General features: G+C 41.2%; 1 protein-coding gene across 1 annotated transcript in view; it reads right to left on the bottom strand.

Annotated features, from left to right (window-relative positions):
* The window catches only part of edil3a (EGF-like repeats and discoidin I-like domains 3a), a 96,357-nt gene that overhangs the window by 9,421 nt on the left and 70,375 nt on the right, over positions 1-16,561 (bottom strand). The window contains exons 6-8 of the mRNA XM_029510354.1: positions 15,754-15,909; positions 14,625-14,769; positions 14,322-14,506 (exon numbers count right to left, since the gene is read on the bottom strand). Of these exons, the coding sequence (XP_029366214.1) occupies positions 14,322-14,506; positions 14,625-14,769; positions 15,754-15,909 (486 nt within the window). The remainder of the gene's footprint in view (positions 1-14,321; positions 14,507-14,624; positions 14,770-15,753; positions 15,910-16,561) is intronic.

The following is a 16,561-nucleotide window of genomic DNA, read 5'->3' as shown; positions in this document are numbered from 1 at the left end:
TTCAGTTACACGATGTTTGAAGGTTTTTCTTGAATGAACAATCTATGCAAAACATCAAATGTGGGTTTTGAGTTGAGGATCAATAAAATGTTAAAAGGTCAACTTAAAACTTCAGACAGACAGCCTCACTTTATCTTCAACTACTCTGATGTTGACTCATTCACCATCATACTTCAGAGTTGGTATGATGCTTTCACTTTTGACCTGGCCAGGGCATACTCCAAAAGTCACTCCAAAATAAACTGGCATTTACCTATATGTTCAGCAAGTGTTGGAGACTTTTTTTTTTTTTTTTTTGCATCAAATGATCTCTTCTTGATGTAATTTAGAAGGGGCAGCTAGTCCCGAATGAAGCTGGCAGTTGCTTAGAATCTATAAATTGATTTTCTATTTTGTTTAAATCCCTCGGCAGAAGAATCTGCATCCCTGTTCTTTTTCTGAAGGCCTTAGAGACCTATTTAGATCTTGGAATGATGACACCACACATGCAGATGACAGAATTTTATACAAGCACTGTGCCATGTTCAAGTCTGGAAATATCTTTTACCTCTCTGTAGCAATAATAAAATAAAATAAATAAAACAATAAATATGACAACTTAAGTGTGTTAATTTCCCAAAACTTCCAATGTAATTAACTTAATTTAAAAGACCATGTTGATTAATAATGACAAAGAAATGGGTAAATAATTGAAAGCAGTGGGAGGTGTATTTCTAAATCCTCAATACAAAGAGCTGAAAATGGCAACATAAAAATGTCTCACATATGTCTGGGCAGCACCAAATCATAGTCAATACAGAATGTACAAAGAGAGGGTGTGACTTGGCATTTTGCTTCGGGGAAGATATTGGCAAAATTTAGAAGCACGGCGAGAGCAAGAGAGAGAAACATAAGCATGCAGATTTATTTCTTGTGCTGTATATACACAGCGTTGAGACAACAATACATCACACTAATTGGCATGGACATAGGCCGACATATACTACGTCACACAGCTCTGACAAAACAAAATAGGGCCCTGTCTACTTTAAACAAATGAGCAAACAAATTGTAGTAGTGCATAAGATATGGCTCAGGTTCACTCCACCTCCCAGACTTGACACATTGCAAAGCACCACCGTGCATCTCGGCACATTGCACCACACTTTTATTACCTGCAATATCTTAAAAGCCCTGAAACTATTCCCCCCCCCCCCCCCCCCCTCAGATGTGATGTCGATGGTCTCGTTCACTGTGTTTTTGCCTCTCGTATGGTTCAAACGCTGCTCGAGAGCCTCTCTTCCCATCCAGCTACTTAAAGATTTAGAAGTGTTGCTCGGGTATTGGGCCCTCTTAAATGTCAAGCCCCTGTTGTGTACATAAGCTGCTATAAACCTGGGTCCTGACACACATGTGGACAAAATCATGCCTGAGTGACTACAAAGCAAACTAGTGGCTCTCTCACAGGCTGGGTAGACTCAAAGCACTCAAACTGCGAGAGGTTAAGCTAATGACAGTGGGGAAAAAAGGCACTGAAGTTTGCGTGCACACATAATTTAACCCTTCACAGTGCTGTGCTGTGCTGTGGTTATGTAATTATGCAGATGCTGCTCACAATGTGCACATGCTTCATTTGTTGTGGATACACTATGCATGAAGTTTCTCCTTCAAATGGACTTCTTCCCTTTTTGTATAAAGTAGTTTGCAGTTTTGTTTTAGGCATCTGTGGCAATCGTAATTTCCTGTGATGTATATGATTACCTTTTAACAACAGCTCTGTTATAATGAGAATGACGCTGCAGTTAAAGGGGCCAAAAACAAACAGGCACACAGGCTGCTTGGTTGATTTAGAGAGGCATGACACTTCGCATTGTGAGGCTTAGATTGTGCTCCAGTTGCAGAACGTTGGGGTAATCTCGCTCTATCCAAGCAGTCATGTCAGCCACCAAAACAAAGGCATGCTTCAAGGGGGAACCTGTAATTGCTGTCACAGGTAGCGGTCAAAAAATACGACCGCCCCTAGCGACGTCAGCTCCACAACACTTTGATGGCCCAAACTGAATTAGGGAGCGAGATAAGCTTGTTAAATCTACGCCTCTCCTGCGGCCCCCGCCTTCTGTTCTTCTTCCATCACACTCTCAAAACCCATTCTATACTCCATGAGCTGTAAACTCAGACAAACAAGGAGCTTGTGAAGCCTTTGTAGCAATCTCTGAATGCTTGTGGCATAGATGTTCCAAAGAAACACAACACAGGAATCAATTTCAGGATTTTGCTTGCTGTGTTTGAGATGAAAAATGAGATTCATGGGACTAAAGGCTTCTAGCTACCCCAACAATACAGCTGCTTGTTGAAAAAGGACATGGGGTCAATTACTTATTTGTACTTGTCTTTGATAGCAGCATCTAAAGAGGCAACACATGTGCCCTTCTTGCAGACAAAACCTCATCTCCCCTGCTCATTAAGGCATAAGCTGGTGTGCGAATCTCATGTCCCTATTTGCCATCACAGAATAAAGAGAGTAAGGCACCTTTATAAGGAGCCAAATGAAGGCCCAGTTCCCTATTTTATGAAGACAGAACATACACAGCATCGTCTTGACATTCTCCCTTAGCTGTGTTATTTTAAATATATGTAAGCATGCGTACTTTCTATACGTGCTCTGCTTAGGTCACAGGGCACAATTCAGAATTGCGTGTTCAAACCTAACAAAACAAAAACAGCGCTACAGCCCATCAATGCCACGACAGGGCATCTGTCATTAAACTTTAAAGCTGGAGCAAGAACTTGAAAATAACAATGCTACACTGCTCTGGTCTCCTTGGGCAGGACAGATGATCATACTGTACACTGAAACACTGACACATGAGAAAAAACGTCATCATGCAATCTTTGTGTGATAATGCTCTACATGCTCAACAAAGTGGCATATCACCATAATTAAGTCATGTTCGTGCTAAATATAAACGTTCAAGATCTGTTTGAGGCTCGTAAGAGGAAAAAAAAGTTTTTAGTAAAGGAGGTGTAGGTGTGAGTTTTGAAAAAAAAAAAAACTGAGGAGATATGAGAGCATCCTTATGGGATGTGTAGGATCTATAATTTCACTTAGACTAAAAATTGCAAGCTATGTATTCCTCTTGACCTTCCAGCTTTAAATCCTTCTTGTGTAAGGAACCGTTTACAGAAATGCAATGACCTTTGCTTGCATACATTGTAAAAGATCAGCTCCAAAAACCCTGGTGAATGACTTCACAGGCCCACACTGTGTTTTGGGCAGATGAAGTTCCAATTACGATGACTTTTATGGGGGATTTCAGATCTGTCTGCTATCTGGACATAATACTTGCCACACATACACATGCCAAAGCTTAATATTTAGTGCTTCAACTAGCCTGAAAGGCAAACCCAAAATGACTAAAAGAAATGGGAGGGATGGGACTTAAGTCAGACAATTTCCAGATAAATGGCTGACTAAGCACAGCAATTGGGCGCCAAAGCAGATTCGTGGTTAGCGTGGTTGCCCAACAGCAAAAAGGTCATGGTTTCAATTCCCCAGCCTGGGGTCTTTCTGTGCGGAGTTTGCATGTTCTCCCCATGTCTGTGTGGGTTTCCTTCCTCCCACTGTCCAAAAACATCACGTTTGGGTTAATTGGTGACACTAAATTGTCCGTAGGTCTGAGTGTGACTGGTTGTTGGTCTCTGATGGACTGGTGATCTGTCCAGAGTGTACCCCGCGCTCACCCAGTGTGAGCTGGGGTTGGCTTCAGCACCCGTCACGTCCCGGGAACAGATAGGTGAATGAAAATGAAAATGAAAAGTTCAGCACTTCTCTGCTGAGTGCAAAGAAAAGTAGGTTTGAGTCCTGACGCTTTTCCTTAGAAATGTGCTGCTACACACTGCAAGCTGAACAAATTCTTTTTCTAACCCTAAATTCTAACCCTGATGAACCAGGGTTTAAGTCTCAGTGAGATTCAAAGGTTTTTATTTCACATGTATGACCTTTTCTGTATGAAGGCACAGAATCATGCGAGTGAAATATGAAGAAATATGAAAAAGAGTGAAGCCTGCTTTAAATTGAACTCGCCAACCACATCGGCCAAAAAGAATTCAGATGAAACTGATAATTAATTTTGTTTGCTTTGTTCATTAGTGCAAACAAAAGCCTGTAGCTAAACATTGCTCGTGGACTGAGGGCCCTAATGACTTATTAAAATTGAAAATCTAGGGTGCTGATTATAAAAAGCTGTAGGTCAAAATTAAAACAAAAGAGAGAGTCTGTTCACGGCCAAACGTAAATATTCCAGGATATAACACTTTCACACCTTCAGGCCACCTTTCACACAAAATGGAACTGAACATATTTAGTAGCATCCAAGTGTCTGAAGATAAAATTTATTCAGACATTTCTGCTGGCAGACCATGATTACTCCTTCATGTTGATACAAAAGACTAAAATGAAGCCCATCTGACATTCTCACGGCAAACACAGAGATTGCTATCTCAGCATCATAAGAGATTTTTGTTTGCCTTAGGATTCAAGTTAATTAAGGAATAAGGAGATACCCTGGAAATGTAGAGCTTCACTTTAGGAAACAATGACTACTATCATTGACTCTGATCGACACCACATATTTTATCAGTTTATTATTGAACAACACATAATATAAACTTACATTGTTAGTGGATGTGTGGTTAATGAGGTGGTCTTACCTTTCATTACAAAATGATGACTCATTCTCAGTTCTGCTATTTTAGGAATACACACACAGTGAATCTCTTCTCTGGCACTAGCTGGGTCTAAATGTTGCTGTGCATGCACACATTGAAAGAACAATCTGGAATGTAATTTTGGTTGCCTGAGAACATTGAGGACAACTACGATGCCTCAGCCATCCTCGATGTTGTAGGCAAGTGTAAATTTCGGGTTTTCGTTTGACTAGACTCTAAATGTGGGATGTGAGTCAAACACTTCACTGAAAGAAACATCTCCATGTGGAATGAGCTGTCCTGACATGAGGAGATGTGTCTTTGTTACAGAGTAAGATGGGTTTTAGCAGGCAGCTGGTTGGCCGGACAAGGCACCACTTAGAGCCAAAATGCCGGCGACATAAATAAGAGAAAAGCACTGTGCGGTGACTGATAGTGAATTACAAAGTGGTGGTAGACAGAAAATTGTGTAAACAGTTCTACATGGTTGTAATGCATTGCAGTGTTCATAACATTGCAATGCATTACTCCACTCTCCTCTCGCTGCTCTCCAGTCTTCATGTCAGTACACTTGCATGTGACTGAAATCTCTCCTCTACAAATGTTTGTTTTTCTATCTTTGTATGGTATCTGCTGTGTGGAGTATAGCAATCTGTAAAGACCGGAATAATTTCCTTTTCAAGAACCTGTTTCTGAAAGGGAATTCATGCTCACAGCTTGAAATGTTTTAGCATTGCTGCTGGGATGGCTGTAGGTATGGTGGAATCATCCCTGCAGTCATGGTCATGTAATTTAAAACAGATATTTATTGCCCAGAGGATTGCCTCCGGTGAATTTTGAGAATTTTGTTATCTCGCAGCAAGGGATTCTTTTCACTTATCCACCAAAACATCTCAATATCTCCTGGCTGCCTTAGTCACATTCAGACAATCATGGTCCCCAGAGCAAATGCCCTGACTACAGTGGTGATGTTTTGACCTTCAATTACACTTATATTTGCGGTTTTGAGTGAAACAGCCGTAACTAGTATTGCCATGGCATTAATCCAAGGTCTAGATTCCAATTCTCCAAGACTTTGATTTATCATAAGGTACATTCAAAGCTTATGTCATTGCCGTCAGCCTTCGCTGCACTAAACACTACAGCAAAATAGTGAAAGAAATTATGTAGAAATTGAAATCAAAAAGTCAACTTGAGTCGACCTTTTGAAGTCATGCATTCCGAGTCAAAGTCAAGTCGTTCTTATAAGAGTGCTCTTATCAGCTACATTTCTCTCCACTGCTTTATTTGAATGTAGCCTGCACTAAAATGCTTCCATTACGGGTTTACAACACGCATGCAGGGTCAGCTTTTTCTTTGTTCCATTTATAATTTAATAACATAACTTAAGTGCTCTAAAATGCAAAGTGCACATTAAACTATTATTTAATTAATTTGTTTTGCCCAAAAACACAAGTGGCCCTTCATCAAACAGAGTATATTAGAGCACAAACAGGACCTAAAATTATGTTCCAGTAGGCCACTCAGAGCATGCAGCCATAAAGCAGATGGAGCCTCAGTTCAGTATGTCAAGTTGTATCTACGTGGTTGCAGAAACTGGGAAAGGGAATTGGCCATGGCAAAGAGAACAGCAAGGAAATCAGCCATGGTGGTCTGGATCATTTAAAGCTATTACAGCAAGGAGAGCAGCATCTGCACAACCAGTGAGTTGTATACCATGTCAGCCTGAGTGAAGTGAGGGAATCAGATCCATTTGTGGAAAAAATGGCTTTGACACTGCACTAGTAAGGAACTAGGGGTGATTTATACCCTGTTTAATGTTCACTGTGAGTAGACATGTGAAGGACACTGATAAAATCCAAAGTAGTCTACCTCTTCTCTGAAATCAAACAATAATTCAAGCTGAAGAAAAAAGTAATTCAACAACAGAACCTTACACTCAGAATATAAAAAATAGGAAGAAATTTAACAATCTCAAATCCATTTTAAGGTTTATTTTTAGGACTAAGAACGATAATTCTAATCTCAAAGGTCCTAAAAAATTGGTGCATTAAAAATAAAATCACTGACTGCTGCACTACACAGCTCATCAGACCTCACTGCTCTCTCCCCTCTCCAGCCTATCACATGGCATATGAAAAATTTATATCAAATTTTCACACGTGTGCACATACACACATGCACGCACATGCATTGCACAAAAAAAACATTGTGTGCTTCACACGCAATAAAAAAGGCAATCATAAGAATTAAAAAACTAATTATGGATATAAGTGCTTTTGTGTGACAATACTCATCCTGAAAGGAATTAATGCCTCATTTTAACTTTGGACTATTGCGAATGAATGAATCTATAATCCTGTAGAATGTAGCAGAGCTGCTTGGAGAGCAGTCTGTACTCTCGAGGGTGAAAAACAGGCTGTCTGACTTAAACATATGGAAGTGAGAGGGGGATACCCTGTTTGTCAAGAGATGGCTTATAGACACCCTGACAAAACAAGATATGCATGCAGGACACATTGGACCCAATCTATCCTGCAATGATTTAAGTTCTGGTCCCTTCACTTCTGACAATTCCTGCAGCTCTCACGATTACAGCTGGCAGTGCTGCAGACTCATGAATCAATCATCCCAAGATAAAACAGATAAATGCATCTATGTTAGCTGAGAGGGAGGAGATGTGGTGTTGGAGGATAAGATGGCCCCCTCGGATAATGAAAACAAAAGAGTACCATCACACAGGTTTCAGGCAAACCTGTACATTTAAAGATATTGTTGAGGGGGGAGGGACACTGAACACCATCCGACTGAAGGAGAAAAGCGGATGGATTTACCATCCCATCCCTAACTTCATTTGGAAGCTAATTGAATCAGCATACTAGCTGCAGGGAGAATGAATAAAATAGAGCAAAGAAAGAGCAATATGGGATAGGGTTAAAATGAAGCGCTGACGATAATGCCTTAGTGAAATTTACATCAGGCATGTTTTCAAATTAGTGTGGATTCTTTCTTGAATTCTTGAATAATGTTCTCAATATGACTGAATCAGCGATAGCTGTGGGCAGAAATTTTGAAGCAACATACTGAAATCATGTCAGCTCAAATTAGAATAAATTCGGCATGATAAAGTCTGTGACTGGGTAGACAGCATTTAAATATCTGGTATCAGACTCACATCATCTGACATGATTATCCATAAAAGACTGAAACAAAGATCTCAATTAATATCCCCCTTCCTCTAAAAACTCACACACTGTGGAAGGGGCACAGCGTGCAAATTTGAGCTTGCTTTTCTGAAAATTGATGAGCACGTGAAAAAGCAAAAGCTGGCTGTGGAGTCTATCATGGTCAAAGTAACATCTGCTGTCCTGGCTCTCAGGCTTTGTAACAGTGGGCAGTGCCGCAGCTCAGAAGTTACTGCTATAGGCCTGGACTCCTGGGAACTCTCCCTGGTGCACCGTGCGCTCTCTATCACTCTCCTCTCTCACGCTTTCATTTATATCTACAGCAAGCTATCAACTTTGCGATTTCTCTTTCAATTTTTATGCTCTTGCTTTTGGTCCTCATACTGGCCATACCTCTGACTCCAGAACTGCATGACCTGGATCTCACGCTTCAACCGTTTCTTCTTATTATTATTAATATTATTATTAATATTATTGTGCCACTATCATTGATGAGATTTTAAGTGCAGGCATTACTTTATTATTTTATATTATTATTTTTAACAATTAGGCTGAGTGTTTAAGTAGAATAATTTTTCTGCTCCCTTCACCTCCGTCACTCTCTCCCCCCTTTCCAAGGTAGACAGGCTTCCATCCTGAGTTTGATATTTTGTCGGTTTTCATGTATTATAAGGCAATTTTAATTCTGCACTGTTGCAACTTTTGTGTTTCTCTCGGAAAGAGCCTAGAGATATTAGATATATGTTGTCCTTAGAAATGAATTTGAATTGAAATAAAGTATCTGAAAACAGAAGGAACCATGAACTTGGGAACTCAGTGTTAAAACCACAACACTGTTAATTGTTTTGTTTCCATTTATGCCGACAAATCGATGGCACAGTTGGAGAAGAAACTAAATCCTATGAAGCGTTGTGTTGGTTTCCAAGCAGTGTTGTACTAATTCCTGTGAAGGTTGAACCAAGATGAAATTTACATGCACACAAGTGTGGTCGCAGCCTGACAGATTAGACACTATGCACAAGCCAGTGATTCATATATTTTATACTCTTTCCAGCATCACAGCTGTGGCTAAATGGTTGTGTGCTTCTTACGGATTGCAACGCAAACCACCTGGAGACGCTGTCCCTCTCACATTCTGTTTCTGTAATTAGTTCAGCAAGAATACTTGGCTGCAGGTGCCGTTCGTATTGATTCAGCTTTGTGTTTAGAGTAGTAGAACAAATAATGATAAAACAGCGAGCAGCCGGTAGAATAAAGGATGTGTTTAGCATGACTACATCTTTGAACAGTCACATCTGCAGGGAAAATTGCCTTTATCAGTTTCTGACTGGATCAACATGGTGGGACAGTAATTTGAATGCTGAATGTAACATTACATCCTCAGTGCTCTGCCAAACAATTCATGGATTTAAGGACTGTGGTTTCTAGTGGGGGGAGGGATCAAATTTGAAGGACACGCAAGACAAAGTCAACCTTGACAATTCCCTATAAGCTCTTACTGTCAATCTACCCATGCAAGTAGTTTCGCCAAAGTACTGCAGTCTCTTGTTCTTGAAATAAAGACATGATCATTATTATTCCCGATGATCAAAATCCCTCTTAAATCCTTTCATGCAACAATGCTCTTACACTCTCTGAGGCATCTTCTCTGTTTTTACACAGGAAACGCTTCATCTTTGCTGCATAAAACACTCAAGAGGAGAAGATAGTTTCAATGGGACAAATTAAAGCCATTCTTCTCTGCGGATGGATGAAACAAACACCCCTCTAATTCTATTGATTAAAAGAAATAGAGTTTGCTGTCAGCAGTGCTGTATTTGAAGTAGCAATTTGATTAGGAAGCTGTGCTCGGAAAAATTGGTGTAATGATAATGCTCGCTTTGATTGCACAGAAGGCATGCAAGCATCTTGCTTTATGTCTATTCATTGTTCCCTCCAGCAATTTTTGCACATGAGGCAATAATCTATCCAAAGTGTCAGCATGTACTGAGTCTCTACTAACCAACATCTGGTCAAATTCACCTTTGTTTTAAATTTTGAAGTATACTATTATGTAAGACTTATAATGTGATGAATATGATGAACACTTCAATACAAGACCAACTGCAGAAAATTCCAGCATGTGAAACACTGTGCGGAAAGAATATTTGAAATCTCTTTTGTACTGTCAGCCACAAAAACTTTGATTATGGTTGTTTTAGTCTTTCCAATCTTGAGAAATATAGTATGGTAAAATATACATGTAAAACTGACATCCACTAAAGTTTCTCTCTGCAAAATATATATTTTACTGACTCCGGCTGTCCTGAGATCTGAGTCTACCTCTCTATCAGCCCACCGCTTTTCTCAATAAAGGGAGATCACTAATGTCCACATATTTCAGTGGTTGCTTTTACACAGACAGTCCGTCAGTGGTCATTTGCTTGACCATTATATGTGCTCTGCTCGTTTCCCTAGTTCTGCCACAGTGTCACATCTGAGTGCGTTTTCTAGTTACTAAAATTTCATTGGTCTGAGTTCACTCCACAGGATTCTGTTACTTGTCTCTTAGCATTTGTTTGAAAAGTTGTGAAGACATAAATACAGTATGCTTCATATAAACATAGGAGCCCAGCTAGACGCCACAAGCCTCCATCATTATTACGACATTCAGCCTGCTGGCAGACTTGTGGTCAGCCAGCTCCTCTGGAAGCCAGTTCCATGGATGAACAAACTTCAATGACTGTCACACCTCTCTTTCTAGGGTTGTTGGTTTGTTAAGGACGGTGTGTGTGAGGTAGTGTCTCCGTAACCTTCGCACACTGTTGAAAACACTGAGAGCTTTTGTCAGTGGCGGACCAAGTACGCTCAGTCCTAGGGTGTAATTTAAGTCCCAAAGGGATAACCATGAAGGAATCAATCCAGAAGGCCCGTCCTCATTTTGGAAGCGTGTTGGCAATGGACTCTTCTTCATTCATTTATTATCTGTACTGATCAGTTATCGGGGGGGGTGCTGGGGCCAATCACAGCTGACCCTGGGGGCAGGGTGCATGCTGCATAGGTGGTCCTTTGCAAGGCTGACAGAGAAATATACAACCATTCCTGCGTGCACTCAGGCCGACGGATAATTTAGAGTCACTAATCAACGTGAACATGTTATCTCACTGTGACAGTGAAGTACAGAGAGAAAATTCATGCATGCTCAGGGAGGAACATGCAAACTCCACATAGAAAGACCAAAGGCCCAGGGTTTGAACCCACAACCTTCTCGCCATGAGGCAATAACAGTCCTTCTTCATAGTTATACTACTACATATTTATAAGTGAAATGCAACAACAATGAAAAAGCAGCGCTCTTTGTGATGTCATAATGCTTACTTTCTGCTGGTCAACGTGAAATTTCTTTCATTTTTGGAGAATCATTCAACACAATTAAATGCTGTGCTCCAGCTCTATAATGGACAAATGGATTTAGCGAATGCCAACAGAAAAATGGCTACGACGTAGTTCTGTCAGCCATTTGTCTGATGAGTGCCAACTTTTATTGGCAAAGAATTGTGGTGGCACCATTTATCAGTCTTACACTTGATTCACATTAACAATCACTGGATTCCTGAGGCGAAAGGAGGAAAGGATCTGGTGTAGTTTTGTGATAGCACCTATTATACAAACTGATCCACATCCTGGGCCTCGTTCATTATTCCTCAAAAATTAGAGCCTCCATTACTTGGTATGCCACTCTCAAAAACTGTCAACCAGTGCAAAGAAGCCATGATACTGGCAATTGAAAGTTGCACTTAGGTAAATTGTTGAAGGAGTAACAACACTGGCATGCTGGTTGAGTGTTCCCGCCAGTGTTTACAGCAACAACTGTGATAGGTGGCATTACTAAGTAATGCCACCTTTGTCTCTTAGTTTTGTGCTCACTCCTTGGTCTGGTATGTTCCAGGAGAGAGAGGCTTTTCTCTCCTGTTTGCATGGAGTGCGTCGCCTGCTACGCTTACACATTTTACCTCATCAGAATCCTGCCTATACTAACCCCCACTCTGGCAGTACTCATTTGCAAAATTGTTGTGTGCACTCTGCTCTACATTTCTTAATCTACATAAATTTACTAAAATTTGCCTGTCATGCCTTCAAAAAACAAACAGTTGATCCCTACTCCTGTCTGCAGCTGGGTGTTTTGTGTAGGGCTGTAACTCTGAACAGAAAATGTCCTACCATGAAAGAGAACAATGCTAAGAAAACATGGACAGTGTGATGTGTTACTTATGGGACCCTGGATATGTGATATTTTCAGGTTTTTCTCAGTAACTATTCATTGTAAACAGTTTTGACTGATAGAAATTGCATCCATCTGCAACACAAATGAGAGCTGTGAGGTGATACTCATGACACGTGAAACTGAAAAGTAGCTACTGTCTCTCTGACAATTTCTCTTCGCCACGTGGACATGCTAATGTGCAATATTAACCAATCAACAACTGCTAGGTGGAACTCTTGGCAGTTCAGTCTGACACCTCAGCTCCTCTCTTGCAAAAAATCTTGAAAGAGTCTGGTTCGGTCTCCCTGTGTGTAATATTACGGGTGATCTCAACATCTCACTCAAAGTCATTACATTCAAACAACGGATGAACAGAACTTATTCGTCTATTTCTATGATGGATATAATCACGCAGCAGAGCAAAGACATAATTTCTGATTAAGGGAATAATGTACAGGAAATAATGTCTTGTCAGACATACTTGCTTCAGTGAATTGATCATTTAAAAAAAGTTAGGGTTAGGGTGCTCAAATCTTGAGCACATAATTTTGCTCAACAGCAAAATATACAAAAGGAAAATCCAACTTGACACAAATCCGTGCAGGCTAAAGGACAAAACGTTCAACAGATGATGGCTTCCTATACATCAAGGAAATGACTTTGATATTCAGTGTCTGTAAAGAGTTTTCCTGCTGCTTCCACTTCACAGCGGAGCAGTGGCCTTGATTAATAGGAATACTTAATTTATCATTAGGGCTGATTAATTCCATTAATCTTTACGGTTTTAAGTCATTCAGTAATGTCACTGAGAAACAATTATTTTCCATGGCAACCCGCATCTAGAAGACACCAATGGTGGGAGTGTAATAAATGTGTATATGCATATATGGCATATCATTATTTCAAAAATGTTCATAGCCAAAAGTAGAAATATAAAACTCAAACATCGCTCTGCTCCGTATTACTCCTAACGTCCATTTTCAGAAGCCAGATATTGCATACACCTGTGTGCGCAGAAACAGGCTTTGGCAGTGGAAGCCATTGATTTTCTCACCGCATCTGTATATCATCACCCCCTTCCTGCAGGCGCAGCATGTAATATGAGACCACAAGTTTTCCTTTCCCCATAGCAATCAATTTTGCTTAGCTGAGCTCCCTGGCCTGGATGTGGCCTAGCTAACTACCTGTCTCCTTCGACACACAGCCACCGCTGTATACCCTCACCCTCAGCAAAAAAGCTTTCAGCGTAATAAAAAACATATCTGACTCAAGACCCAACCAATCTAATAACAGCCATACGAGTCAGTATGACTGCAGAGTGCTAACTGTGTCACTGCTCGGGAGGTGGCGTGCATGTGGAGCGTAAGTGCAGGAGAAAGGCCAAGAAATCAAAGAAGTCGCTCTGATCTTCAATTCCCTGAGAAGATGATCCACATCGCAATTTCTTCAATGCTATCAGTTCTACAGCTTGAAGCAAGACATGGTTTCTCGCCCTGAAAGCAAAGAGCATTTATTGCCTTTTATCTTAAAAGAAAAGGAAAAAAAAAAATCCAATATATCAGGCCATGCACGAGGGCACACAGGGCATGATTGAGTCTGATTGATACGCATCTTAAACTCCCTCAGCCTCGATCAATCACACATATTGTTAAGCTCCAAAAACCGGGTTGTAAATGTTCACTAAGAGACATGTCCTGTCCCTTACAGGATGCATTTTCGGCCACCTGAGACTGTACAGAAAACAAATGGATTGGCCAGTTTCATAGAGATAGAAAGCCTGGGCTGCAGCCAATGATAGCAGGACTGAACCCTTCCAACTGACGCAGAGTGGGTGTGGAATTCAGAAAGACTGGCACAGATTATAATAAGAGATGACTACCTATTACTGACTGTTTCTGAGAATGATACTGAGAGCTGGCAAATAGAGGTAGGATATTAAGATAGAATCCTATTCACTACTGACACTGGTACCTGTCAATGGAGTCCTTCGTTATGAAATATAATGGAATCTACTGGCATGTGTTACCATGTACGCAACATCAATTACTTTACTAGGGAGGTAAGAGCTAATCCTTAAGTGGGGTGAAAGTCAGCTATCTGCAAGGCAAAGACCGGCTGTTGTGTGTGTGTTTTTTCTGGTAATTATATTGATCTTATCTCTACAGAAGCTACAACAGATAGCAGAGCTAGCCCAGATTGTATCTCACCTGTAGCCACTGTGACTGATCACTGTGTCCAGCTGTCCAGGCATTGACCTTGCCCTGTTTGTCCAAACGGGCCTTCCCAGGCTCCCAAGTGAACATGTCCATGTTGAGCGTCCTGAAGATGCTGGAGGCCATGACCTGGTAGTCCTGGATATGGCCTGACTTCATTCCCAGTGGTTCAGAACAGCCTGGCAAGAACAGACACAGAGATTTGGTCTAACTGGACTGACCTTGAGAATCTCCAAACAAAACCAACACAAACGTCTTATGATGACTCTTGTACTCTTGACTCCTGCGCCTGCTCACCTGTCAGCTCGCAGCCGAGTAGCTCCATGCGTAGGGTACAGTGCCTCCTGCAGACTTGGGGGTAGATGCGCACATACTGGGCTTCAATGGGAGGGGTGAAGGAGTTGGCTGATGGAGCATTGTTATCGACATTTCCTCTGAAAATCTGTTGCAGGAGATGGAATAACAGCAGACGGGGGTGGAGAGAATGGCAAAGCAGATCAGTTTTGCAGACCATAATGTGGCAGTCTATCTGTCTCTAGTGTCTACTCCGCACTCGACAAATTGCTGTCATTCAAGGTCAATGAGCTAGAATTACAGGGAAAAACAGACAATTTCTCGCACCATTTGAGCCTGTAATTCATAAGAACAGTGGTGTGTTTTAAATTAGTGCTCCAATTATATTGCCATACCTTCTGGAGTGTTTTATCCATATGACCTGTGATTGTCTGACAGAAATGCTCTGAACTGAGTGACTGATGTTCTGTATGTGTGAGGTGGGGCCAGGGAAAGAAATAGAGAGGGAGAGATAGAGCAGTGTGCTCATGCCATAGAGGAATTGGGAGCTGTAGCAGTGTGGCAACAGGTCAAAGTAAAATAAGAAGGAAAATGCATCAAAAACGAGATCAAGGATCAAGTTTTATAGCTGCTTACACACATAAACTATGGTTAAGATGATCACTCTAATTTCTTGCTTCCTTTGTGCCAAATTTTGACTGAATTAAAGGAATTAAATTAAAATCACAGGATACGCACACCCAGGCGTGTTGTTCTGACTGATAAACTTAAACAGAAGTTTGGAAGTCAGGGTCATTCGGAGCTCGCCCAATTGAGGACAGCCGTGGTTTGCTGTCAGGAATGACAGAACACTGTGTGGCCTATTTGGTGGCCGTTCATCCCCAAATAGTATAAAAATTCAATCTAGAAGTCATAAAAGTGGAGGGGGTAAAGGGGCAGCAAGATGGGCCCGGTGTGTGCTAGCTAATTAAAAAGCCATCTCATCATGTCCTCCACCCTGCCCTTGACTGAGTGCACTGTTGTGTGTGTGTGTGTACAAGTGTGTGTCTGTGTGTTACAGAGCGAGAAGCTAAAAGGAAAGAGCAGGAGAGATGACAATGGGTGTGTATGTGTGCTTTTGTGCACATCTCACCATATCCTCATCTTTGCCCTTGACTTTGTATGTTCTCCAGGTCTTCCCGTCATCACTGTAGGCTACTTTGTAAGACTTGACGTACTCCGGGCTGCCGATACGCTTTGCACCCTGAGTTATTAGGCCCGTGACCCTCATTCTCCTCTGCAGGTTTATCTGGGAAAAAAACGGGTAAAAAATTGGAGAAATTACAGCTTCATTTTCAGACACTATAGATATGCAGTTCTGTGTGCATGAGCAGCGCGTACGTGTGCAAGTCATGGGAATCAATCGAACCCCTCATATACGTTCTGTCAGGGCCATCCATCTAATTCATAAAGTCTGTGATCAAATGGAACATTTAATCATTCCTCATGTACCAGATCCATTCAGTCAACTCTGTGCAGGCTGTCAATATAGTGCCAATGTAAAGTCGCTCGGAGATACAAGAGGACCAGAAAGAGCTTAGAAAAAATGAGGATTCCTGTTTAAAGCACACATCACACAACCATTACAATCTGAGCTGAATGCACGTCATACACACAACAGCGTGCAAGGTTTACACTGATATCCTTTTCACCGACAGGTCACCTTCATCTGCATTTCACCTGAATTAGTGGTATCATGTTTAACAGGGCTCAGATTCGGCAGCGCTTGTATAGGTTTGGCTATATTTATCGTTCTGTGTTTACAGGCCGGTGCAATATCTTCAGAGTGCAACATTTAGAGTCAGGAGGTGGACAAATGAACTGTCAGATGGAAAAAAAGATAGCTGCAATATTGCATGGTTGCTTTTATTGCTTCATATCTTTACACTAAGTAACCACCA

Source organism: Echeneis naucrates, chromosome 9 (assembly GCF_900963305.1).
Source record: "Echeneis naucrates chromosome 9, fEcheNa1.1, whole genome shotgun sequence".
NCBI classification, from domain to species: Eukaryota; Metazoa; Chordata; class Actinopteri; order Carangiformes; family Echeneidae; genus Echeneis; species Echeneis naucrates.
This window is presented reverse-complemented; position numbering and strand designations above follow the sequence as displayed.